Source organism: Doryrhamphus excisus, chromosome 5 (genome assembly GCF_030265055.1).
Source record: "Doryrhamphus excisus isolate RoL2022-K1 chromosome 5, RoL_Dexc_1.0, whole genome shotgun sequence".
Classification (NCBI taxonomy): domain Eukaryota; kingdom Metazoa; phylum Chordata; class Actinopteri; order Syngnathiformes; family Syngnathidae; genus Doryrhamphus; species Doryrhamphus excisus.
This window is the reverse complement of record NC_080470.1, coordinates 5,090,537-5,117,991: the sequence shown is the minus strand read 5'-3', so window position 1 is coordinate 5,117,991 and position 27,455 is coordinate 5,090,537. Positions and strand designations below refer to the sequence as shown.

The following is a 27,455-nucleotide window of genomic DNA, read 5'->3' as shown; positions in this document are numbered from 1 at the left end:
AACAAAGTATCAGAACTTGGACTACACCACTGTTACCCTCCAATTCAAATTCAGTTCAAATATTGGGAAATAAGTCAATGAATGACTTGAACAAACGAGCATATATTTATTTGAGTCCATCAAAAAAAGACAAAAACATTAAAATCATGTTTAAACGGTGGAATAACGATGGAATAAATGCTTCATCATGTACCTAGTGGTGGGAGTAGATCCGTCATTCAACATTTTGAGACTTTGATCAAAGGTAAATATTTGTTACCACAGTAACAAGGTCAACTGCTACTTAGGATACTGCATCTCAATTCCGTTAGGATTATCGTACTGGTACACTGAGTACTTCCTGTATCCTCGTTGAAACTTTGCACTAATGGGAGCTCAAGGGAAGTCTTGGTGTGGAACTCGGGTTCCTTCCTCTAATCAGGACTGACAGTTTGACTTTGGAAGCAGTGAAATCAAATTGGAACGCTGAACGGCTGGATGAAAACATTAGTTATGTTTACGGCTGTGCTGGCTTTGTCCTTCACGTGGCCTCTAAGGGCGTTAAAGTGAGAGTTACACGATCCACCTTATGCAGAAATAGGAAATGTTGCTGTGAACAGCAGCTGTTGCTTAGGTCGACTCGTGCAGTGAGAGGCCTCGGCCTTCCCAGGCACTGCCAAATAAAGAGACTACTGTGTTGTAAGACCCCCCCCATTCCCGATCCCCCTCACACACACTCTTACTTTTCCAAGGTGTTAAACTGCAGAGGTGGACAGGATTGCACACTTTCAGCCACAAATGAGATGAGAGTCACGGATGGAAAGAACATTATTTGCACAAAGTTGCTGGATTGGGTTTTTTTTTTTGTGCGTAATCCAAATGTGACAGAAGGATAGACGCGGCTAACATGACGGATGATTTGCCTCTTAAAGTTGCAGGCGCTTCTTGGGCAAACGAATGACGGCATCCGAGACATCTCGGCCTCGCAACTGACAAGCGCAGATTCCACATCCATCTCCAGTTTTACCACCGTGGGATCATACGCACCGTGCTTCACGGGAGGTGAAGAGCAATTCCATTAGCTGTCAGCGGCGGGGATGCCTCGCAAAAAACAAAAACCTGGGGAATATGGCAGAAGAAAACATGATTGTAACCCGTCTGGCACTCTGCACTGTCAAGATGGTTTGCAAGCCAACATGATGAACATTTTCAATACATCACAAAAGCTTCAGTTTTATTTGCAAAGTTGTTTATTGTACCTTAGTTCATGATGGACTTTAGGAATTCATAGGAGCTAGCCTTCCTCGTGGCACCTGAAAAGTGAAATAAATACAAGTTAAAGGAAAACATACTGTATATACAGTCGTCCCTCGCCACTCTGCGGTTTAGTCAAAAAATATGCACATTGAAGCAAATTGTATATTTTTGCAAATGAAGCATTTTCAATCATAATAATGGCTAAATGGACTCATAGAAATATAAGACTGTGAATAATATGCAGTATTCTACACCGGTTACTGGGTGTTAATGACGTTTGGTGAGACACACAAACACCAGAACATGCTTTTACTGCAGGTTTCACGTCGCTTCCTGTCCGCACGCCACTCATCTAGGGAATCCTCAATTACACACACAAAGATCTTATTCATGTCTTAGATGGCTTATTTACTCTTGTTTTGTCTATTATATTGCGTAGGATGTGTAAAGATGACTATAGGGATGTTATTTCGTGTCTAGAGGGCTCTAATAATTTTAACCTTGTTTAGAAAGTCTATGAAAATCAGTTGGATGTTTGCGGAATAAGGAATCCTACTTCACGGAAATTGAGGGATGACTGTATATTCTTGTTTGCTCAAACACATTAAATACTAATCTTAACTGAAAAGTCCATACTTGTTCCACTACTAAACGGCCTATAGTGTCCGATGGTGCAGTTCCAAGGCAATTGCCCCATAGGAAATGAAATGTATTGCAGTGTGTCTGCACAGACACACACACACTTTTGCACGTCATTATGTGCCAAAGAAAAGGAAAGCCCCATCACTGTAGAAGTGAAACCTCAGAAAAGAGAAACGCCCACCAATTTTAGGCGCAATTTTATGCAGTATGACAGTAGACAGTGTTAATCACAACAGTAAACAATTATTACCTCTGCAAAGGCATATTTTTGACACACATCATTAGATTGTGCAGGTGTACCTAAATGTTGTAGCCGGTGGGTGTATTTTGCACCCTTGGATGAAATGCGATGTCATTCAGTAAATCAGAAATCCCACCTGAAAAGATTGCACACTATGCAATCCAGCACGCGGATCGAAGTTCGTTGTATATTGGACCAAAACAGCCCGATATACAACTCCCTGCTTTAATTACTACGCCGTGTTCAATCAGAAAGCATAAAACTCCCAGCGGGCAGGTGGCATGTGTCAGTGAGGCCTCCAAAGATTGATACGACCGCATCTCTGCGCTTCTTGGGCTGGCGGCGGCCCCACGACCTGCGACACGGCGCCATCATTTTTATGACATTTTAAGGAATATTCTTTTTTAATACAGCCCATTACGGCAGACATACAAATCTTTCCCGCTGTGGCCCCATCTACAGCCTGATCAATTTTTACACTGCTGAGCCGTCTCCTTGTACGCCATTGTGTCACTCTCAAGTTTCATTTTTTACAGGATCATATGGGGAAAAACTGCAATACATTACCACCTTAGACCTATTTAGTGTTTGACTGTAACTAAAAGCTTCAGAGAAAACGTAATTTGTTTCTGTAGTAAGCAGAACTGTTTAAATGTTATTTATTTTTATGTGCCAAAGAAAATATATTGTGAAGCGCTGCATTGATTTAGATCATAACCATGTCTCCATACGGACAGGAGCTGCTGAATTTATGAATCCTTTGCACAACTCCTTTAATTGAATTTTCCAAATCTCACACCACACACAAATAATCAATACATGCTGCTGTGTGGAACTTGCCTCAGAATTATTAGGGCCTTGCTTTTTCAATTTTGTACTCATCAGCAGATACAGGCACGGCCGGTATTTGTAATGCAGGAACACCCCTGAGGATTTATGTCTGCTCAAAGCCTGATTGTTCCCTGAAAGTGACTTCTTCTGTAGACTTTTGTTAACATTATACAATGTCTGGAAGCACTTCTTAACAGTGCAGCCCTTTTACGGCAGGAGTACTCATTTTGTTAGCTGCACTTGCCTGGTCCATTTATCGCAGTGAATTGTGTCATTTGGAAAGGTGAACAAGCTTAGTCTTGATGATCAAGTGTTTGAGCAACAGCCTATCGTACAATACTCGGGCATAATATCAAAAAATATGTATAACGACAACAGAAATTCAAACAAAAAATGGGCCACCACAACACAAAAACAATTTAAACAATGTGGGCGGCATACTGGGTGTGATGTTACTTCCACATTCTGCTCCAGACATCGGAATGAGACTGTTTTTAGTGATGAGACCAGTTGAGAGACATGGTCTCGCCAGCGTGTCCTGGGTCTTCCCCAAGGCCTAGTTTTCGTTGGACATGCCCGTTGGAAGAGGCCAGTATGACTGCAAATGCCGTACCAATCCATCTGTCAATCTTGTGTTCCATCCTTCCTTCACTCATGAACCCCGAGGTACTTAAACTCCTCAGACTTACTGTCAGTAATGCATACAGAGAGAAAATCATACGATTCCTCGAGGAACATGGTCTAATACTTTCTCCAAGTCCACAAAACACATGTGGACTGTTTGACCAAACTCCCATGCACCCTAAAGGACCCTCCAGAGAGTGTAGATCTGGCCCACAGTTCCACGACCCGGACAAAAACCACACTGCTCCACCTGAATACGAGATTCAACTATTCGGTGGATCCTTCTCTCCAGACCTCCTGAATAGACCTTTCCAGGATGGCTGAGGAGTGTGATCCCACGCTAGTTGGAGGTGGAACTGCTTATTTGTAGGGATCCCAATTAGCTGAACTCTAAAAAAAAAAAAAAAAAAAAAACATTAAACGAGTCAACTATGGACAAAATGGGCGGCACGGGGGTCGAGTGGTTAGCGCGCAGACCTCACTGCTAGGAGACCTGGGTTCAATTCCACCCTCGGCCATCTCTGTGTGGAGTTTGCATGTTCTCCCCGTGCATGCGTGGGTTTTCTCCGGGTACTCCGGTTTCCTCCCACATTCCAAAAACATGCTAGGTTAATTGGCGACTCCAAATTGTCCATAGGTATGAATGTGAGTGTGAATGGTTGTTTGTCTATATGTGCCCTGTGATTGGCTGGCGACCAGTCCATGGTGTACCCCGCCTCTCGCCCGAAGACGGCTGGAAAAGGCTCCAGCACCCCCCACGACCCTCGTGAGGAAAAGCGGTAGAAAATGAATGAATGAACTATGGACAAAATCTAACAAATCAGATTAGTTTATGACACTCCTTGTCTGCCACCTTAAATGCACCTAAAAGGTGCGCTGTGTCACATGACACGCTGATATACTGTAGTACAGGTTAACCCCCCTAATTTTAAATGAATTCAGCTTATGGATCAATTGCAAACATTTGACATAAAAGTAGCTTTTCCCTCATGATACCATCACCAACTCTCCAGCAACTTTTGAGTTATAGTTTGTTTGCTTAAAATATGTGCCTCAAAACACATGGAGGCCCCCGCCCTCTTTCACTGCTATCTGCGATGACATTGTGACGTGTGTTGTTGTAAGGAGGTTTATGCAAAACTGATAAATTTCACAGATCCACCATGTGACAAAAATGTGACATTCCTGGGATATGGATCCACAATGCATCATGTATGTTCAGACCCCTTACTGGAACAAATTAATATAATTTCTAACAACCTTGTCGGAAAACAAGCTTGCCCTGTGACAATAAGCCCCATTCACTTTCCACCATTCACCATTGTAAGATTGGATCACAAGAATTGCTTTGCTGCAGGCATAATATGTGCCTAAAATAATCCAATTAATCCTTTCCCCAGGAAATCTACTCGCTGACGTGTTGGTGTAACCATAGAAAAATGTTGTTTTTCTCCAAAGGTCACAGAAAACTTGATTGTCTTTGCTACTCAAACAAGCATCCATTGATGTTGCAAATGTTAAATGGCAAGGACAACGCATTGAGAAGCAAATCAAATAGTGAAATAGTAGCAAGGGGAAGTCCTTGGGAAATCAAATAGCCTTGTGACTCCATTTGTTTTCATGCTGATCCTGAAATCCAGCTAGCAGATATAACAAGATGTTCTTTAGTTTTTTTTAAGATCAGACATCGGCATAGATAAATAGATTTACAGTGCGGACGTTAAGTTTGTGTTCAAAATATTTGAGTGAAATATTCAGCAATTGTTGGAAATGGGATCTGGAAAGACTGATTACATTTTGGGGGTGATACCGAACAGGAATTTCTAAAAAGGATTCTTTAACATTGCGAGATAGGACCATTTGTGAATATGACTACACAACATTCAGAGAGAGATTATCCCGTCCCATTAAAATACTTCCATTATAAAGCGATATAATATTTTTAATTGCTTCTTAATTTTATGTATATGATACATTCTCCGGATTTGTTGACTAATAATCTGAAAGTTCTGTTGTACTCAAAACTTACAAAAAAATTATAAAAATAACACATTTTATATGAAATATAAAAAAACATTCATTCATTCATTTTCTACCGCTTATCCTCACAAGGGCCGCGGGGGTGCTGGAGCCTATTCCAGCTGTCTTCGGGTGAGAGGCGGGGTACACCCTGGACTGGTCGCCAACCAATCACAGGGCACATATAGACAAACAACCATTCACACTCACATTCATACCTATGGACAATTTGGAGTCGCCAATTAACCTAGCATGTTTTTGGAATGTGGGAGGAAACTGGACTACCCGGAGAAAACCCACGCATGCACGGGGAGAACATGCAAACTCCACACAGAGATGGCCGTGGGTGGGATTGAACTTGGGTCTCCTAGCTGTGTGGCCTGTGCGCTAACCACTCGTACCACGTGCAGCTCATGTTATTCACATTCATTAATTCATTAATTTTCTACCGCTTATCCTCACGAGGGTCACAGGGATGCTGGAGCCTATCCCAGCTGTCTTCTGGCGAGAAGCTGGGCACACCCTGGACTGGTCGCCAGCCAATCACAGGGCACATATAGACAAACAACCATTCACACTCACATTCATACCTATGGACAATTTGGAGTTGCCAATTAACCTAGCATGTTTTTGGAATGTGGGAGGAAACCGGAGTACCTGGAGAAAACCCACGCATGCACGGGGAGTACATGCAAACTCCACACAGAGATGGCCGAGGGTGGAATTGAACCAGGGTCTCGTATTTAATATTTAATTGAAGATATTAATTTATTTAATGTATTTATTTAATTTAATATGTTGAGTAACATGTGGTCTCCCTCATGGTATGTGCCGCAATAGTAGGCCGAGGGTGGGATTGAACTCAGGTCTCCTGGCTGTGTGGCCTGCACGCTAACCACTCGATCGCCATTGTCCATAGGTATGAATGTGAGTGTGAATGGTTGTTTGTCTATATGTGCCCTGTGATTGGTTGGCGACCAGTCCAGGGTGTACACCGCCTCTTGTCTGAAGACAGCTGGGATAGGCTCCAGCATGCCCCGCGACCCTCGTGAGGATAAGAGGTAGAAAATGAATGAATGAATTTTGGTGAGAATCACAATATGGGGGAACTATGGCTCTTGGCAGAGGCCTGTGCTCTCTTATTGATTCTCGTCCTTGGCTCACAAACACATAACAGGACTGTCTGACTAGCTTGTCGTTCCAACTGCATACAGTAGCTTGTCTTTAAAATCAGCGCACAATTACATTTCTTAATCTGCGTGTGCTTTCAGGCTTCTACACAAAATTAAACCACAAATCACACAAACCACAATTCTCAGTTTTTGAAATTCTAACTTTGGTCCTTCACATTTTCTGTGCTTCATTCCGCTAAACAAACAGGCGAATCAATACAACAAATTCATATTCTCGCAAGAATAACGTGTGACCAAACTATTAATTGGACACACGTTCTTTAGCTGACTTAAGATTTCTCTCATCTCACAGCTTTTGCATCAGTTCATTCCAGTCCAGGCACAATAGACCAAAGTGACCTTACAATCCCAGCTGGCATCTGCTTTGAGTCTGAACTTAATAAACCAAACAAGCGTTGCATACAAACTAGGATTTTTTATTACCAAGCAGGAGATCTTGGGAGATTAAAAAGTGACCAAATTTTTCACCCCCCAAAAAAGCCTTACAATACTAAATACGTAAATGAAAATCGATAATGTCATAATTTTGCCGGCCTCCTTATATTGCCATGTGCATGCGTGTCTGTTTTCCTCGTCTTTCGCCTCCAAAACAGTCAAGGAGAAGGTTCACTGTGCATTGGTTCAGCACCTCGAAGTTTCATAATGCAAGAACAACTGTGAACAGAGTGAGACCTCTCAGTCATATAGCCACTTTGTCTCCATGGAGGAAGTCGGGGTCACTAGCGTACACATACAGCAAAAGAGGGGAGCTTTTTGAGGAGCAATGCAAGGTGACGTAGTAGGAGGGAAAAAGATGCTATTTAGTTGGTTTTTTTTTTTTAAACAAAATATTGCCCAATTATATTATTCATATTATATATGATGTTAGTGAGGCATTTAAAAACTAAATACCATTTGAAAAGTGCTGCAAACGACGAGTATTAATTGCTGGTGAGAAAATACACATCACAGATGCCAATTCCACAACTTTACAGAGTGAAAAATTACACAGTAAATAAAATATTGCATAATTATTCATTCATTTTCTACCGCTTTTCCTCACGAAGGTTGCGGGGGTGCTGGAGCCTATTTCAGCTGTCTTCGGGCGAGAGGCAGGGTACACCCTGGACTGGTCACCAGCCAATCACAGGGCACATATAGACAAACAACCATTCACACTCACATTCATACCTATGGACAATTTGGAGTCACCAATTAACCTAGCATGTTTTTGGAATGTGGGAGGAAACCGGAGTACCCGGAGAAAACCCACGCATGCACGGGGAGAACATGCAAACTCCACACAGAGATGGCCGAGGGTGGTTGCATAATTATATTATTCATAATTATATATGATGTTAGCGAGGCATTTAAAAACTAAATACCATTTGAAAAGTGCTGCAAACGACGAGTATTAATTGCTGGTGAGAAAATACACATCACAGATGCCAATTCCACAACTTTACAGAGTGAAAAATTACACAGTAAAGAAAATATTACATAATTATATTATTCATAATTATATATGATGTTAGCAATGCATTTAAAAAGTAAATACTACAGACATAAAATGTGAGTGTAGTAACCATAAACGACTCATTTTCGAGAGTCGAACGTGAAGCAAGCAGATTAATGAACTATATCGAATCAAACGAGGAAATTTGCCATAAAAACCCAAAACATATAACAATGAAACACTGAAGTTGTCAAATCCCAAAATAAATATGCCCCTTGAGAAGACAATAAAGTGGTTTAATTTCTCCTCTTATCAGCCAACACTGCTGATGCAGCATTAGTAAATCTTTTTTTGTTAGTTTATCTCAGAGCCACTGAGTCAAGAGGCATAAAGCCTCAGATTCATCATTGGGACAACATGGAAAGTCAAAGGACAGGCGTGTTTTTTTATCAAATTGTATTTGTCAAATGTATGGATGATATGAAAAATCACCTACCTTGATTTTGGTTCTTTTTGGCATTTCCTGTTAGCGTTGTGGCTACTAAGGTGACACAAAAGCCATGATTGCATTAAGTGGAGAGAGCCTGAAGTGTGAGTTATTTTTATTGGATGGATGATTAGTTAATTATTGTTTTTATTCTTCCAAGTAAGGTTGTGCATGACAAATCCCCAATGAAATGTAGGATGTACTGGCTTTAACTCCCTGTGCTTCTTCAGCTCCTCTTTTAGGTCTGCTGCAGACTGTACATGTTCTTGTTTATTGCTGCCCTCTGCTGACTAATTAAAATACTAAATTAAAGTGCAGCACAAAATCTAAGGAAAAATTTGCGAAAGTATTTGGCACTTAAAAAAAAAACCCTCAGTCCTTCAGCAAGTCAGCGTGAAAGGAAAAGTCATATCAAAGGTGGGTATTCATTATGTAATAAAGCTATCATCTGAAGAGATAATGATTTATAAAGGCATGCGTAATGCGATGAGACAGTTCTGCCTATTCTGAAGATTTAAGACCAAAGAAAGGTTTTGTCTTACGAATATTTCCTCAAGCTCATCCCTGGCCCTGATGAATGCATTCGGCGATTGCTCCAATTTAGACAGCAGAGAGTCCAATCTGGTCAAATCAAAAATGACAGATTGGGATGACGACATCATCCAACTATACTTGGTTCAACTTTTAAAAATATGTCAAGGAAGAAAAAAAAAAAGCTCTGCATTATCTCCAGAATGGTTGCTATTCTTAAAATGGGGGGGTGGAAGTCATTATTGATGTGCAGATTGTTTGCAGAAGCTAGGCCATAGGTATGGGGCCAAATGAATAAAATGTGAAGTTGATTAGTTATCGATATGAAAAAGTCATGTGATATTTCCTACTGTTTTTCACAAATTTAACATTGTACATGTTTTTTTATATTTCATATAAAATATATTATTTTTTTTATAATTTTTTGTAAGTTTTGAGTACAACAGAACTTTCAGATTATTAGTCAACAGATCCGGAGAAGGTCATATACATAAAATTAAGAAGCAATTTAAAATATTTAGTTGAATCGCTTTATAATGGAAGTATTTTAATGGGACGGGATAATCTCTCTCTGAATGTTATGAACTCCTGTTTCAATTCAATTATGATGCCCCTCCCATGTCCATTTTAGTCACATTTCCCCAAATAAATCAGTGCAGTGCTTCTCGTGACGCCACATGACCAACCACTGATCACTATGAAACCACTGTAAACTGAGCTCATGACATGTATTCCTGACCCCACTATGAAATTAAAAACTAATGCTTATCTTGATGGATGGGCCAGACACCAAATGTCTGCCTTGGCTGAGGAAATGGTTCTTGTGTTAAGTGGCTCTTATACAACTATTTTTAGTGCTAAGTAAATCATTCATAATTTGGCCACGGATGAATCCCCGTCATTTCTTGTCTCCTGTCATTAAATTCTGATATGTCATTATGTACATCGGGATAGTGTGGCAATTGAAATATGGCAACTCGTAAAAAGCATCTTTCTGTAAGCCTGTAAATCAGTGCCTTGGTTTTGTCATCAGTTTGATAAAAATAGTAACTTTCAACTTACGGTATCTGGTTGGTAAGCTAACCTTTAAACTGAAGCATTTCAATAAAATACAGCATCAGGGGAAACTGGTGGTTAAGCAGTCAACTGTACTGACCCCAATATAAGACCATGAAAGTATTAATTATAAGCCATTAGGTTTAATTTATGCAATACTTGTGTTTTTACTGTGCAGCCTTTGGTTTGATGACAAAAATATGTGAACAAGCTATTTCAAAAGGCCCTTTGAAAAATAGGAGGGTCTTATATTAGAGTCAATACGGTAAATATTATCTGAAAATATTTACTGTACTTACATCAGCATGTCCCATTTGCAGGGGTGTTTTACCCTATAAAAAATGAAAACATTAAAAACAACCTTAATTTGTAAGTTGCTTATCATAGAATTAATGCCTCCTAATTTTAAAACATCAAAGGGCCAGCCAGTGACGTCATAGTACAGAGATAACGCCATTAAATATGAAGTCACATGATGGCCACAATGCAGTGTTTCTGAAATTGTACATTTAAATTAAAGACCGGGCATGTATTGTTTAGTTATGTTACAACAAAACAGTTAACAGTACTTACGGCATTTTCAACCGTGATGACTGTAAAAGTCACACAAAAACTGGCACCTGATTGACTTTTCTTTTCTTCTTCTTCCTGTTGTAGTTTTGGGGTGGTTGAAATTCATCCTGTTTGCTGCAACAGTGACATCATTGTCTCGGAGGGTGTACTGCACCCGCTGCTACGCGCTCCCTCAGTCATACAGTGTTACAGGTGAATCCAAAAGCTTAGACATTTACACTAAATTAGCATTCATTTCATCACTGTGAAACTTGAACGTAACACAGATCCATGTATAAACAGGAAGCCCTTAACAGACAGTAGACAGTGCACTAGATGTCACCATATTTAATGCTGATTGCTCGTTTGTAATGGAGAATTTCAAAAATATAACAGCTGAGCCTCGACATCCACCGACATTTTAAAGTGAAACCTAAAGGTTTATTCCATTTTTAATTCGGCAAAAGGTATGTAGGGCAACTTCGACGATAGCATTTGTTTCTTCCGTGCCCTTTAGCGGTGAACACACAACGTTATTATTACAGTTGACTTAGCAACAGGCAGACCTTAGTAACGGCGGTATTTTGTCCGTCGGTGCATAACCAAGCCAATTGAGCTAATCAAGTTCGTGGTAATGTATTTGTTAGTATGCCATAAATATTTTTAAACCAAATATCCCGAGTCGTTAGATAATTTATCCAACCAAAGATGTCGTATTTGGAGTCATCTCAGGCTCCTGTTGAGGAGGAAGCTTTCTACTTGCAGTGTAGAGCCGCCTACCTTCAGATATTCAGATCTAGTCTGACAAATATCACCTCGAAACAGGAGTTATGTCGAGGTAAGTCATTTAAAAACATTAACAAGCTAACGTTTTTATTTGATTTTATTTGAAAGCTGTCTTAACAAAATCTCAAATCGGTATTTGGATCACATTAGGTCCTTTTCTATGTCAACGTCACACAACGTTATGAAATATTATGATTATAATACATATGGTGCAGTATACCCAACACACATTTGTGGACAAGTCCAAATTTTCATGTCATTTAAGTAATTTTCAAAATGGGTTGTGGCACACTTGTGCCACATTGTATTTCTGAATGCATAAACTATACTGAAGACAGTATATGCATATTTTACAAGCTGCATAAAATGTTTTGCATTTTCAAGTTCTCCAACTGGCTGGCAGAAATCCCTCCGAAGCCACTCTCGATAAATACTGGACCCCAGAAACGACTGACATGAACTTCGACGATTTCTGTGGGATTCTGAAATGTGAGCGGAAGGCTGAGAAGAACGAACTGATGCGAGTTTTCAAAAAGCTGGATACCAATGGTGATGGATACATCTCGCACAGCAAAGTGGAAAAGCTCCTTACTACTGTGAGTTACAATGCGTGATTTAGCGTGATGCATGCATATGTGATTTCAACACAAATGTTTAACTTAATTCACTCAGAGGGAGTGCTTAATGTATTACAGTATAACATAAGAACCTTTTTATTCTAGATTTTCTCCAATATGTACAGGGAGGCGATCCAATGACACCTGAAGAGGTCAAGACCATTTTCTCATTGAGTGACATCAACAAGGATGGCAAATTTAACTATAAAGAAGTGAGTATGTTGTGTCAGTGGCATATTGTGTGTCCTAACCTGTAAAAGCTCTGCTAGCAGCCTCAGAGGATGATGGAGGCGGCCTCACAACAGATGGATGTTTGGTTGTAGGACTAGACTGATGACTCCGACTCCTACTATTCTCGTGATCATCTTTCATTACCATTCATTAGTATTGAGTGACTATACATTGTATACTTTAAATGTGTTTAGCAAGTGTGCGAGGCATGTTTAGGGCTTATTGGATTGTGCTTTTATGCATTTAGTTTGTTAGTTTCCCTCATTGTGAGTGAATACTATACATTGCGAGAGATAAGCAAGGTTCTGCAGGTGAAACTCATAAGTAGAACTGTTATTTTATTGCAAATGTTGAGCTGAAATTTGAGGAGAATGTCAACGTCAAGCTAGCAGTTTTTTTGGGGTGGAATTGAGCCTTGTGTCTCAATTACTCAAGGGATTTCACCATTCGTGGCCGGTCATGGAATGTAACCGTCTCGAATACAGAGGGATTTACGGTATTACATAAACTCTACCCGACCTATGTTCAGGATATAGTAATCACCTTTAAAAAAATTAGTAGTAAACAGATACATTTCTGTGCATTTTTCCGGGAAAGAAATACAGTGTTTACAAAATTATATTCATGATTCTTTGTCATATAGTAAAAATGTGAACATATTTGTAACAAAAACACCATTTTCTTTCAGTTCTGCAGACAGCTTGTGTCAACAGTGGAGATGTGTCAGATGGCCTCTTTGGAGAAACTCCAGGCTGACACCAAGCTTAAAAGACAAAACTTTGGCAGCCATTTAGGCAGTCCTCCTTATCCCTCCATGTCGGCAGAAGCAGCCGCCGCTCCGCAGACTGCAGAAGCAACATGGTCGGATCCAGACACCACACTTAGGAAAGGTACATCTACCACGGTAGTGGGTCATGTTTATTTGGTAGAGTTACTTACTGACTTTTTTTTCGATGCACACCCATACACACCACTTGCTACATTACACATCATTGCTTTGTTTTGAGGAATTTAATAGCGCTGTTATCGATCATTTTTTCCACTTCCAAGTGACAAATCACCTCATTAGGACAGTTCATTCATCATGGGAGCCACATTGGAACAGCTTGTTTGGAGGGAGGAGACTCTGAAGTGCTGTGATTATGGTAATCATTTCTGCCATTAGGAGATTGACAAACACTCTATCTACACTAGAGCCTAGCGCAGATTTTGCTGAGAGTGCTCTGGCTCGGACAAGCAACAACTAATTCAGCCTTTGGATGTAGAACCATCAATACATGTTAGAACCACTGTGCTGAGAAACAAACACAAACAAAAGCTGAGGACACTGGGATGATTGATGGGATTGATCTAAGTGGTCAGTCTATGTTCATGTTATTGATTTGGATAATCCCACCACTACTCATTGGGGAGAGGATGAGGGATTTGAAGGTGGTCAAGAGGAGGGCCCCGTCGACCGTCACTGCAAAAACAAATGAGTTCCTGCACAGTAGTCGGGATTATCACATTATTGTGACTCTCCCACATATTGATTTATACCTGTTACATTTTAATAAGGAGCTGACACAGGATGCTACCCGATTGCACATGCTGAATGCGATATTCTTTCATCTTGAAAACAGTTTGGTTTGGTCATTTGGCTCAACATTTGTCAGCCCAAATGGTTGCTGACTTGTAAAGAATTTCAGTCATTCACACAGAATACAGTATAATACATAGATAGATATACTATGCATACATGTGTAATTGTAGTTCACTCTTGGCTTTAAAGTTCAGCCCAGAGTCAATGATTGTGCCCAGGTATTTGTACTGGGTCACCTGTGCGCCAATTTCCCACTAAATAGATACTGGGTGACAACTGTGGCTTTGCTCCCTAAAATCGATGCACTTTGTTTACATTTAGCATTTTATCCATTGCTATTTTCCCCATCCTGGAGAAGACACACAAGATTACAGAGTCATCTGCATATTTCAGAATGCACCTGTTTTCATGTTGGCTCTGGATCATTCTGGTGTACAAGATGAAAAGTAAATGTGACAGGACACACCCTTGTGGTGAACTCTCTATTCACCCTTGTTGTTCGTATGCTGTCAGTTCAAAAAGCAGAGGAAGAACATGAAAAGAGAGGTCTGAGGTTCTAACCCAGAGCTTTCTGGCTGTGAGGCAGGTGTGCTAAACAATTTCCATCGTACCGCCATTTAAGTCCCAAACAATAATGGTTAAAAAGAAATCAATTAAATGTGAAGATGAGTATTTTTTTTAAATAGTTCATCATATCACTTTAAATTTTGATTTCCCCAGCTTGTTCAAGTTCAATTGAAATAGTTTGCTTTTGTGTTTTTATTGCAGAAAGCCAAGCATCCTCCCGTCCTTCTTCCGCACGCAGTAGACGCTCATCAGTGTCAAACTCAGCGCCTGCCACATCTGTCAGCAGCAAGGTTAGTTAAGAACCAAGCCGGTTAGCATGCAGGTAGTCGACAATTCTCTGCATGATCGAACTATTATGGTAATGGTAATGGTTGTATTTCATTTGAACATGCATCTAATTACAATTGAATGCATCACATAATCAGTTCACAGTTCCACATGTCCAAAAGGAGTAGGAAGAAGAAAAGCTTATTAAATCCTACCCCTCCATCTGGTACTTCAGTCACTGTTACATTTGTTCACTTCCTGCCTTCCTAATATAGTTTAAGTTGTTTTTGTCACATACCGAAGTATTATTATTAAGTATTATGATTGTTTCTTACAAGGGTCAATTATTGTGTATTGACCGATCTCAAGAAAATTTGGATTAGGTAAAACTATAATCCAAATTGGTGGGCACGGTGGGCAAGTGGTTAGCGCGCAGACCTGACAGCTAGGAGACCAGGGTTCAATTCCACCCTCGGCCATCTCTGTGTGGAGTTTGCATGTTCTCCCCGTGCATGTGTGGGTTTTCTCCGGGTACATTCCAAAAACTAATTGCAAATTGTCCATAGGTATGAATGTGAGTGTGAATGGTTGTTTGTCTACATATATGTGCCCTGTGATTGGCTGGCGACCAGTCCATGGTGTACCGCGCCTCTCGCCCGAAGACAGCTGGGATAGGCTCCAGCACCCCCGCGACCCTCGTGAGGAAAAGCGGTAGAGAATGAATGAATGAATGAATAATCCAAATTACTGTAGGACTGCAGTCTATCAGAGTAAGTAGTGTATTTAGTACAGTTTTAGTATGTTATAGCTTAATAAGGTAACCAAATTATTCGAAACAACTCGGTGTGATACAATGTAGCTCAACAGCAATGCAAAGCACAACTGTAAAAATTTGCATATTTTAAAATTAATACCTCTATGTATATTTCCGAAGACTCATATTAGCTACTAAAGGCTACATTGGACATTTCTTACACACTACTATTTCTGACTGTATCACATGGTTTACAGTGTGTATAGTATGCAAAATGCAATTTATTGAACCCCCGGATGAAAGCTCCTTTGTAAAGGCAGACTGCCTTCCCAGTGTCACACGTTTGTTTTCATTTTTATATCGTAAGATCAGCTGGTTTGCGTTTTCGCCAGGGGAAAAAAGTCAGATGAACCCACTGCATCGTCTATTCCATGACAGTGTTGTTATTACATATTGTAAACTTTGTGTGATTCTTGTCTGCGATTATTTTTGTGCTGGATAAAATTACACCAACTGAAGTGGTTGTCACGTGTGTGCTTGGTGTGGAGTAGTACTAGAACTAGGGCCTTATTTTCAAGCCCACCTTGGTAACTACAGATATTTCCATTTAAAGTATAAAGACTAGTTTGGTGCTATTTGTTCATCTCACTACTAATGTTTACAAAGCTCACAAACCCACACACAATAAATGCGTTGTTGTCCCTTGTCCCTGTATGGCCTCAAGCGCCAACATGTTGTGTAACATGACTGCCCTCCACTGGACGAACCTGAGTATAACAAGTATTCATTTGATTCACAGCACAGATTTTCTGTTAGAAGTCAAAGAAGGAAAGTATTTTTCATAAATAAAATAAACAACCAGAGGTTGGACTAGACACCTGAGTTTGTTATATGTATTATATATATTTATTGTATATATCCAACGTTGTGGGAACCGTGCATGACTGTGGCTCGGACTTAATAGGCATACTTGGAGGAGTCTGACTGACCAGCACAGAACCCCTTTTTCAACCTAACACCATTTGGATGAACTATAGTGCAGGCATCAGTCACCTCTGACATCAGGAATGTTATCCTGGATGAATAGACAACAAAATCTCACACATTCTATAGTGTGTGTAGTTGTAAACTAACCATGTGTCCCAATACTTTAGTCCATATGATGATTTTTTTCTGTAGTAGAAGAAGAAAAAGACACATTGTTTGCCATGAACACACACTTGAATATGCCTGTTCACCTCACTACACGTTTTGAGGCTGGATTGTTATACATTGTTATACATTTTACTCCTGTGTCTCACAGCAACTATGGTGCGTTCAAGGGCCGTGAACAAAGTGCAAAGGTTGGGCAAAAAAATAAAAAAAAATTATCAGTGAAGCATAAGGGCATAAACAGCAACCTAAAGATTATGTCGTATTTAGAAATACTGCAGAATACTGGTTTTCTGCAGAAAAAACAGCCTATTTTTTTAAGGAAAAATATAATTGAATTGTTCTTTTTGAACAAAATCCTCAAATTTGTGGGGCCCTGACTGCTGGCCACATCATGTTTAGTTTACAAAACCTAGCCTGCCAATGACATGTCTTCTATTTCCACAGCAGTGGCATCAGTGTTGCATGAAGGGCTGTTTCTTACTGGAGGCGGATGGGACCATTAGCTCTCTGCATTACCAGCTGCACCTCCCTCAAACTGCCAACATTATCCTCAGTATCCAGCCTACCAGCCTCAACCACAGACCAGGTACCAATGTAGTTTCACACGTCAAATCACGCATTGAAGTATTTGAACATTATAATGTTTACATTGCAATACTTTTTACTCCAGTAATTAAGTAAATACTATGCTATGGCTTTTCTTTTGCATTGTCATTAACTTAAACCAAGTTGATTTTGGCCTGAGAGGTTATGATCACAACTACATTTTGCAAGAATTATGTTCTTTTCTGTTGTTGAAATCCAGGAGCTTGTACAATCAATGCTATAATTGAAGTTACTGTAGGCCCAATACACACTTGAAGGAGACATGTGTAAATGAAACTACTTTTTTATCCTGATTTCAATCTGTTTTGCTATTAAGACAAGCCTTCCCCCTGGATGAATGTGGACACAGCTCTTTTTGTGATGTTAGCTGGCAACACAGAGGAGAATTCGACACTAATGTGTTTCACTAATACAAAAGACAAAGAAGTAAGTCTGCTTTTCATATTCAGTTGAGTCATGTTCAGTGTTCATTTATGTTTGTTGTTAAAAGCAACAAATGAATAACATGTAAGGTATATAGTATGAATGGTGACCAAATGTCCTGTTTTGTAAAGACATATCCTGTTTTTTATGAAACTGATGAAAATGTCCTGGTTTTGCCCAGAATATATATAGCTAATATTATTTCATTTTTTTAATTTACTTGTCCTGTAAGACTTAAAAAGAGAGCCATTATTTCTTACAGGACATTTTTAAGAGGTTTTTGCACCAGGGAACTTAACAAAGAGATATTAATTTAATTTAATATTTATTCATTCATTATCTACCACTTTTCCTCACGAGGGTTGCGGGGGTGCTGGAGCCTATCCCAGCTGTCTTCGGGCGAGAGGCGGGGTACACCCTGGACTGGTGGCCAGCCAATCACAGGGCACATATAGACAAACAACCATTCACACTCACATTCATACCTATGGACAATTTGGAGTCGCCAATTAACCTAGCATGTTTTTGGAATGTGGGAGGAAACCGGAATACCCGGAGAAAACCCACGCATGCACGGGGAGAACATGCAAACTCCACACAGAGATGGCCGAGGGTGGAATTGAACCCTGGTCTCCTATTTAATATTTAATTTAATATATTAATTTATTTAATTTTAACTTATTTATTTAATATAATATGTTGAGTAACATGTGGTCACCCTAACGGTATGTGCCCCAATAGGTTAATCAATTTGATGGTGATAGAATCTTTGTTTCCACAGAAGTACATTTGGAGAGGAGAACTAAAAGCCGGGATGTACTACCTGCTGCCTTTCTCCACTGGCTGTAAATTAAAGAAAAAGAGCAAAAAGAAAGTTTCTAGTAAAAGTGTAGAACTTGTCTACAAAACTGACACTGGAGAAGTAGACCTCACCAAGGAGTTCCGGTAATTCCTTTTGTTTCTTTGTTAAAATGTGTATGTATGATGCATATGATGCTATACACCTGTCATGCCACAGGGAGGTGCTATCTGAAATCTTTGACATGATAGACCTGGATGGGAATGGTTTGCTCAGTCTGGAGGAATACAATTTTTTGGAGCTGATGGTCAGTGGAGAAGAGTGTAAGATGGGGACGTGGGCCATCTGCAAAGGTATGAAAGCCTCCCCAAAATTCATGTAGTAGTGGTGTGCTGTGATACCATTTTGCTTGTATATATTTTTTGTCTATTCGACTCTCTCAGCATTCGTAATATTTATGTTCACAGAGAATTTTGACATGAGAAAGAACCAACTAACACGGCAGGGTTTCATGGAGCTGAATCTGATGGAGGCGACGGAAAAAGACGGAGATTCCGATGACCTATGGACCCTTGTGGAAACCATGGGCTACAACCGTATGCTGGAGCTCGTCGAGGTTGTCGCTCATTAAATAACATGTCAACCGCAAATGTCAAAAGAAACACAGCTTGCTCTTACTCTCTTACTCAATCAGGCTTGCCCGTTTCAAATCGAAGTGCAGTGTGAGGGCACACAGCCAACAATTCAGCCGCTCAAACTGGACTCTGGGCCCAAGCTTCTGAACCAGGCCCTTCAGAGGTCCATCACTCTCGTGGGAGCAGCCAAGCCGCTGAAAGGACAAGATAACGTGCTCATCTACACCTACAACGGAGAACAAAGGGTCTCCTCCCTCATAGCCAACAAGGTAGAATACAACACTTTCTCTTTTCTCTGTACAATCATTCTACTCTGGAGCTATTTATAGTGGACCTGCATTAGTCTTGCATATCATCATACCATATCAGCAGTGTGTTGTTTTCTTATCCCTCTCTCATCAGTCTCTAGCCTTGCGGCGATTTTTGTGTGAATAGTTGCTTTTATAGATCGTTTGATTACGGTTACAGTTTGATTACAAAATGTAACTCAAGCTTATACAAACAATATGACAGAATGCTACACAAACTGTGATTATTCTGGATATAAAAGTCATGCAGCCAAAGGCTGTATTGTAATGTCTGATTATACTGAGATGTTTATATATATATATATGTATATATATATATATATATATATATATATATATATATATATATATATATATATATATATATATATATATATATATATATATATATATATATATATATATATATATATATATATATATATATATATATATATATATATATGTGTGTGTGAGATGTGGCCCACAAGTGAAAAAGTTTGCCCAACCCTGACCGAAGGAAATATCTTTTTTTTTTTTTTTTTTACATGATTAGAATTATTCATTCATTCATTCATTTTCTACCGCTTATCCTCATGAGGGTCGCGGGGGTGCTGGAGCCTATCCCAGCTGTCTTCGGGCGAGAGGCAGGCTACACCCTGGACTGGTCGCCAGCCAATCACAGGGCACATATAGACAAACAACCATTCACACTCACATTCATACCTATGGACAATTTGGAGTCGCCAATTAAGCTAGCATGTTTTTGGAATGTGGAGAAAACCCACGCATGCACGGGAAGAACATGCAAACTCCACACAGAGATGGCCGAGGGTGGGATTGAACCTCGGTCTCCTAGCTGTGAGGTCTGCGCGCTAACCACACAACCGCCGTGCAGCCTGATTAGAATTAATTAAAGTAATTATTGATTATGTTATAATTTAATGAAATCATGTCAGGGCACCACCAAGGAATTAAGCAGTTCACTGATTATTTGTCTCATTATGGCTCAATATTAGGCCTGGTAGTTAAATAGCATGATAGAAACACTGTTTTTTGTTGTTGTTGCAGTCCAACCAGAAAGTGACGGTTCATGTCAACAACAAACAGAACACCAACTGCTGCAGCAGTAGAGGCCTGAGTGTGTTTGCCATTGAAGTACCAGCTAGAACTAAAATGGTAGGCCGTTTTTTTTACGGGTATTATTTAAATATGCAACTAGTGATTTTAACCAAATAGTTCTGACATTGTTGATTTAATTGGATTTTCAATTTGCTGTCTCCAGGTGTGCCAACATGTCCTGCCCATCAGTGAGAAACAAGATTGGGCTTACAACTGTGTGGAGACTTTACTGCCCCCGAGATAGAGCTTTATACGATATGCAGCATTTTTATGCCTAAATCCATGTTATCTCTGTAGTTGACTATCTATCTACTGGTTAGCACTCAGTCATGTACTGTGGGGATACTTTGGGGATACTGCACTGGCAATGAAGTACATGCTTCAGCATTGCACTCGCGTCTAAACTTTACTTGCCCTTTCCAGCAGTAGAGTCTCGATCTATTTATATCTCACAGACAATTTTTTGCCCTTTGACTTTCTCTACTGAAACAGTAGAGCCAGCTAACAAAATATCATTTGGCATATACGAGATGTATTTTATGTCACCGTCTGCTTCTCTTTTCTAAACTACATCACAAATTAAAAAGCAAAATTGTAAAACTGTTCAAATCACATATCAATAAGAAGGCTTGACTTTTCAATCTGTGGTTATGTATTGCTTATGCTTAATGTTCTATAAGATTAGATGGCAAAAAACTGTACTTTATTTTATGTATCACAACAAGCGATATGACAAGACTCAACTTTGCTCTGTTGGTGCCGAGTAAACACACTGTGATGCAACAAGCAAACATTCACAGCCTGAGGACTATTTCACAATATTACACTCACAGGTATGTTAGTCCATTTTTGTAACAATTAAGAAATGCCCATTTGTAAACATATTAGAGATATCTGTAGTTATGTTCTTGGTGCATGATAAACTCACTGGTGCTTTTTGCAACATTTGTGCATACAGTATATGACTACAAACTTAACATACTAAGTAGTGCAGTTTCCACCAACATCATACCGTAGATATATCTCTCTCTCCTATTCACTCAATATTTTTATGCATATTATCATCATTATTAAGGCTAATTGCCTCAATACACAAGTCGGTCCAGAGCATGAAACGATCCCTTGCCCGGAAGGTGCCCTTTAAACTGAGGAGGTGGTCCTCCTGGGCGGGGGGCGTTGTACAAGTTAGTCATTCTGCCACTGCTCTCGCCCGCATCCGTCCATCCACATAGCGGATTACACAGGACATCTTGGGGTGCTATTTGGGGAGGGGGGTTGTCAAAAATGGTGAAAGTAACGACAGTGAAGACCAAGCCGTACACGGACCAGAAGCCCGGAACAAGCGGCCTGAGGAAGAGGGTTACAGTGTTTCAGCAGAACCAGCACTATGCGGAGAACTTCATCCAGAGCATTATCTCTGTCATCGAGCCTGCCGGGCGCCAGGCAGCATGTCTGGTTGTGGGAGGTGACGGCAGGTTCTTCATGAAAGACGCCATTCAGCTGATTGTCCAGATTGCTGCCGCTAACGGGGTTAGTAGGGAAAAAAACACCGATGTGCACTTTCCCCTTTGGACGAGCTAATATTAGCTTACTAGCTAACAGGCAAGTTATTTATCATAATAATAACAAAGCATTTAACTTGTCATTGTCAACTCGTTTTACACAACATTCAATAGTTCAACTTTTAAACACGCGTTGAAGCATTGTTCCTTTATTGTATACTCTACTGTATATCGTTATGTTAGCTAGTTTTGCAACCTGGCTGTTGCAAAGGTAGCTGACCGGCACTTACCCGGATGTTGCACTCACCACACTCCAAAAATGACGATTACACAGTGACCGTCAAACCACAATTATCGTCATGTTAACTATTTGTGGCATGGTTGCAATTCAATTGAGATTGACATGTAGAGTTTGTGGGTAACTGATGAAATCGTCGTTTTCAGTCAGCTAGCAACGACAGAAATTGGATTGGTACAGCACTAGGAACACAGTGCGTATAGTGTACATAGTACGGAAGTGTTCGAAATGAAACAGCCTGTCATTCATTAATAGTGACACGACCACATAAATATTAATAATGAACATATCTATGATTAGTATGATTAGGTCGAAGTACATAATACACAGGCAGGCAACAGTCGGGCATTGCAGCCTCCATGACCGCCATGACCTCGCAACACCCGCTACCTTTGACCTTTTCACAATGATTCCTGACTAAATATACCCGACAGTTTAGTATACATTTCACAAGAACGCCATTGTCTTCTTGTTTTTAAAATGCTCTACAAGCGAGTAGAAACAAGTTTATTTAGGGTTATTTCATAACGTTATGGCAGCTACAGGGTGCAGAGACAGTTGTTGGCCAGCAGGGGGAGCAATGCAGGACGTGCCTCCTGTCACGTTTCTCTGTCCAGTGTTGGGTTCTGCAGCATGTACAGTATGTCCTGATGCAGAAATACCACAAAATATAGAATCCTTGTCTTCTTTAGTTAACAACTTCTGAGCAAAATAATATTTAATCATGTTAGGAGATTTACCAACAATATGATCAATACCCAGGTTTTACTAAAGTAATATATCAATGAAGTACTTGCAAATGTCATATTTTGTGCCTATAGCTGTTTACCATGTCATAAAGAAAGGCAAGAGCAGCATTAGCGTTCGCATGTGATAATAAGCGGCCAAAGTTGCACAAAGATGATGAATGTAAACCCATTGTTGACACTGGTGGGTTAAGAAATAGGTAAGTGGGGAAATTGCATTAGTTTACACAAGAAAAAACAGACAAACCGCTTCACCTACTGGACACTTCTTTAAGCACACAACTACAAACGAAAAATATTCAATACAAGAGCTGTATTAGATATTTCTGCACTTTTCTGCACCTGCCAATGTGCTGTATACCTTAATTTAAATGACCCAATAATCATGTGACTCCATTGCAGATTGGTCACCTGGTGATTGGTCACGATGGCATCATGTCCACCCCAGCTGTGTCCTGTGTCATCCGCAAGATCAAGGCAGTGGGCGGGATCATCCTCACAGCCAGCCACAACCCGGGGGGTCCCAATGGAGACTTTGGCATCAAGTACAACATATCCACTGGAGGCGAGTGAAGCACTAACAAGACTGTGTTCACATTTCATGGAGGCACATCTGCCATTTATTGTGAATGACAATGCAACTGTCTGCTAAACTTGTCTTCAGGACCTGCTCCAGAGGGCATTACAAACAAAATATTTGAAATAAGCAAAGGCCTGCAGGAGTATCACATCTGCCCAGATCTCAAAGTGGATCTGTCAAAGATTGGCAAGCAGACCTTTGATGTGGACAACTTCAAACCTCTCACAGGTATGTATTTAAAAACAAAACAATATTATTCCAAAATTATCAACAACTTCATTTTTTCCCCCTTTTTTTGTTAATTGTCACAGTGGAGATAGTGGACTCTGTTGCTGCCTATGCTGAAATGCTGAGGGGTATCTTTGACTTTGCTGCACTGAAGGAGCTTCTCTCTGGAGCCAATCACATTAATGTCCGCCTGGACGCAATGCACGGCGGTACAAAACAGCACAGACGTTTAATGACATTACATAAATAGGTTTTAGTGTCACAGCCCTTTTTGTTTTGCAGTGGTTGGTCCATATGTGAAGAAGATAGTGTGTGAGGAGCTGGGGTCTCCTGCCAATTCAGCAGTCAACTGCGTCCCCAAGGAGGACTTTGGAGGGCACCACCCTGACCCCAACCTGACGTACGCTGCCGATCTGGTGAACTCCATGAAAGGAGGAGAGTATGACTTTGGTGCCGCCTTCGATGGTGATGGTGTAAGTCGATATTTTTATTGCAGCCCTTAAATCAGGGGTGTCGGAACTTTGTACACCGAGGGCCGCATACTTGGGCCACAAATGGCACCTGGGCCACACTTTGGACACTCCTGCCCTAAATAGAACAGGTATTAAAGAAAACTGGACTTGGAATTATGATTATATTACAATTAGTAAAGCAGCATGCAGTATATTTGGAATGGAATTATTGCAGGGTTCTTTATTGTCTGTAGAAGGTAGCTGACCCTCACCCTTGTTTGTGTCTCCTGCCCTTCCTTTTAGGACCGGAACATGGTGCTTGGCAAACACGGATTTTTTGTGAACCCTTCAGACTCAGTGGCTGTTATTGCTGCCAACATTACCAGCATCCCATACTTCCAGAAGACTGGTGTGAAGGGTCTGGCTCGTAGCATGCCCACTAGCGGGGCCCTGGACAAGTAAAAATCACACTCCCACTAACACTAACACAAGCTACCACCAGGAAATGATGTATTTTTTTGTGTGTTTTATTTCTTGTAGTGTTGCTAAAGCACTGCAGATGCAACTATACGAGACTCCAACAGGCTGGAAGTTCTTTGGGAATTTGATGGATGCAGGAAAACTGTCACTTTGTGGAGAGGAGAGCTTTGGTACTGGTGGGTAAACGTTTGGATTTTACCACAGAACACGTGGAAGTAAAGGGCAGTAAGATGCCCAAAAAAGCTTCACTCCCCTGTCTCTTAAACAACTAGGCTCGGATCATATTCGGGAGAAGGACGGCCTGTGGGCGGTGCTTGCGTGGTTGTCGATCCTAGCCAATCGTAAACAGAGCGTGGAAGACATCATGAAGGATCACTGGCAAAAGTTTGGGAGAAACTTCTTTACCAGGTAGAAGGAAATATGATGATCGTGTGTGTTTTATGCCCCGTTTTGCACCAAGAAGTACAGTTTGTCATACAGTACAATCGTGATTCCTTTGACAATACATCAAGCAAGTTGCTCATTAAATACCCTACGTGTGTGTGTGTGTGGCAGTGTGTTAAAATAAGTAAACTACAATCATTTTTAAAAAGGCTCCACGTATGTTGTGTATTACACTACTCCCTCTTGTGGTCATATTGATAACTGCACCACATACTTACACACTTACTTACACATATTAGACAGCACGCTCGCGGTTATAACCATTGCGTTACCATTTTAAAGACACAAATATATGTTACCTGAGTATGCATAAACTTTCACTTAGGTATGACTATGAAGAGGTCGAGTCAGAAGCCGCCAACAAAATGATCAAGGACCTGGAAACGGCAATGTTCGACCCATCCTTTGTGGGGAAGACATTTTCATCAGGGGCTAAGACCTATGAGGTGGCAGTCGCGGACAACTTTTCCTACACTGATCCCGTGGATGGAAGCGTCTCCAAAAACCAGGTCAGAAATCTACTGTGGAAAAATAAATCACCCCAAGAATTCATGAATTCATTTTCTACCGCTTATCCCCACGAGGGTGGCGGGGGGTTGCTGGAGCCTATCCCAGCTGTCTTCAGGTGAGAGGTGGGGTACACCCTGGACTGGTCGACAGCCAATCACAGGGCACATATAGACAAACAAGCATGTTTTTGGCATGTGGGAGGAAACCGGAGTACCCGGAGAAAACCCACGCATGCACGGGGAGAACATGCAAACTCTACATAGAGATGGCCGAGGGTGGAATTGAACTTGGTTTCCTAGTTGTGTGGCCTGGGCGCGAACCACTCATCTGCCCGCCAAGCAGCCCATTTTCAAGGATATTACAATATGTTATTTGTTTTGTTTAGGGTGGAGTGGTTAGCATGTTGTTCCTCCCACATTCCAGAAACATGCTAGGTTAATTGGCGACTCCAAATTCTCCATAGGTATGAATGTGAGTGTGAATGGTTGTTTGTCTATATGTGCCTTACGATCGGCTGGCGACCAGTGCAGGGTGTACCCCGCCTCTCATTCAAAAGTCAGCTGGGATAGGCTCCAGCATACGCCCGAGTGAGGCTAGAAAATTAAAGGATAATTTTATCTGTTTTTGTTTTCTCACTCTTCTTTGACTTTCCTGTTCCCTCAGGGCCTCAGAATTATCTTCTCAGATGGTTCTAGGATTATTTTCCGTCTCAGCGGCACTGGCAGTGCCGGCGCCACCATCAGGCTCTACATAGACAGCTATGAGAAGGACCCTCAGAAGATTTACCAAGATCCTCAGGTCGAAACATATACTAATACTTATTTATAATCTTACGACATGGACATTTATTTTTTTAGACTTTAACTTACTGTGTGTTTTTGTATTCCATAACAAAAAGTATGTTGTATAATTTGTGTACCTAATTGTGTCACACACTCAACTCGATTAATAAATGTCCAAAGACATATACAGTATATTTATTAATATGTATGTTTTGTGTGTAGGTGATGCTGGCTCCTTTGGTAGACATCGCCTTGAAGGTTTCACAGCTGCAGGAGCGAACTGGACGTACCGGCCCCACTGTGATCACATGATTCCTCTTCCACGCTGCCTCCACTAACCCTTGATAACGACAACACCTCATCTCTAATACATCAGTCAGTTATTGGCCCCACTAAAAGGTACTGGAAAAAACCCAGGAATAGATGTACACTGCCATTATATGTTAGTGTGTGATTTTCACTAAAAGTGGAGACTTGTGCCAATTGACCTGCCTTACAAAGACATCTTAAGAGATATTAAATTTAACATTTCAGTAGTGCAAAGTGTACATCTGAGTGCATGCGCTACCGTACTCGTAACTAGACTAAGCAGGTTGGGGTTGTTTCATTCGTCCTTTGTCTTTCACCCTGGTGGACCTGGTGCCTTCCTCTTCTGTTCTTCCAAACCAACCCCAACCTTGAAATTCCTAAGAAAGCAAGGTAAAGAAAAAAACAAACAATGCACTATTAATAAAATAATACACGCTGTCATAAAA

At 40.6% G+C, this 27,455-nt stretch overlaps 2 protein-coding genes and 1 long non-coding RNA gene across 8 annotated transcripts in view; 2 read left to right on the top strand and 1 right to left on the bottom strand.

Moving 5' to 3' along the window:
- Positions 1-11,009, top strand: part of alg6 (ALG6 alpha-1,3-glucosyltransferase) — a 30,111-nt gene extending 19,102 nt beyond the window's left edge. The window contains exon 15 of one of the 2 annotated variants that reach the window (XM_058073241.1): positions 10,953-11,009. The gene's annotated coding sequence lies outside the window, so the exon portion shown is untranslated. Of the gene's footprint in view, positions 1-911; positions 3,954-10,952 lie in introns of those variants that run through there. The other variant, XM_058073237.1, reaches the window with a different exon arrangement.
- LOC131129558 (uncharacterized) lies at positions 78-11,200 on the bottom strand. 2 transcript variants are annotated; one of them, XR_009129847.1, is made up of 5 exons: positions 10,869-11,200; positions 10,595-10,627; positions 9,251-9,329; positions 1,239-1,292; positions 78-1,098 (listed from the first exon to the last, which is right to left on the bottom strand). It is a non-coding gene; the product is annotated as an uncharacterized LOC131129558 (long non-coding RNA). The 2 variants fall into 2 exon arrangements; XR_009129848.1 differs by lacking the exon at positions 9,251-9,329.
- Positions 11,193-27,455, top strand: pgm1 (phosphoglucomutase 1). Of its 4 annotated transcripts, none has more exons than XM_058073232.1 (13): positions 11,193-11,685; positions 12,018-12,229; positions 12,376-12,462; positions 13,170-13,371; positions 14,832-14,920; positions 17,251-17,392; positions 17,729-17,838; positions 18,617-18,780; positions 18,854-18,987; positions 19,102-19,250; positions 19,329-19,538; positions 20,628-20,735; positions 20,842-21,627. In XM_058073232.1, exons 1-13 carry the CDS (start codon positions 11,556-11,558, stop codon positions 20,920-20,922), a joined length of 1,818 nt encoding a protein of 605 aa, XP_057929215.1. In that variant the 5' UTR covers positions 11,193-11,555; the 3' UTR covers positions 20,923-21,627. The 4 variants fall into 4 exon arrangements, with proteins under 4 accessions (XP_057929215.1, XP_057929218.1, XP_057929216.1 ...); XM_058073235.1 differs by lacking the exons at positions 13,170-13,371; positions 14,832-14,920; positions 17,251-17,392; ... (5 more) ...; positions 20,628-20,735; positions 20,842-21,627 and adding exons at positions 23,627-23,789; positions 23,889-24,032; positions 24,116-24,241; ... (5 more) ...; positions 26,582-26,716; positions 26,923-27,455 and having other exon boundaries at positions 11,382-11,685; XM_058073233.1 differs by lacking the exons at positions 11,193-11,685; positions 12,018-12,229; positions 12,376-12,462; ... (8 more) ...; positions 20,628-20,735; positions 20,842-21,627 and adding exons at positions 21,862-22,208; positions 23,627-23,789; positions 23,889-24,032; ... (6 more) ...; positions 26,582-26,716; positions 26,923-27,455.

Coding starts and splice junctions, on each gene's coding strand:
- pgm1 (XM_058073235.1), top strand. CDS start 11,556: ATGTCGTATTTGGAGTCATCTCAGGCTCCTGTTGAGGAGGAAGCTTTC. Junction 12,463..23,626: donor GCAAATTTAACTATAAAGAA/GTGAGTATGTTG, acceptor ACTCCATTGCAG/ATTGGTCACCTGGTGATTGG. Junction 24,242..24,314: donor CCTGGACGCAATGCACGGCG/GTACAAAACAGC, acceptor TTTGTTTTGCAG/TGGTTGGTCCATATGTGAAG.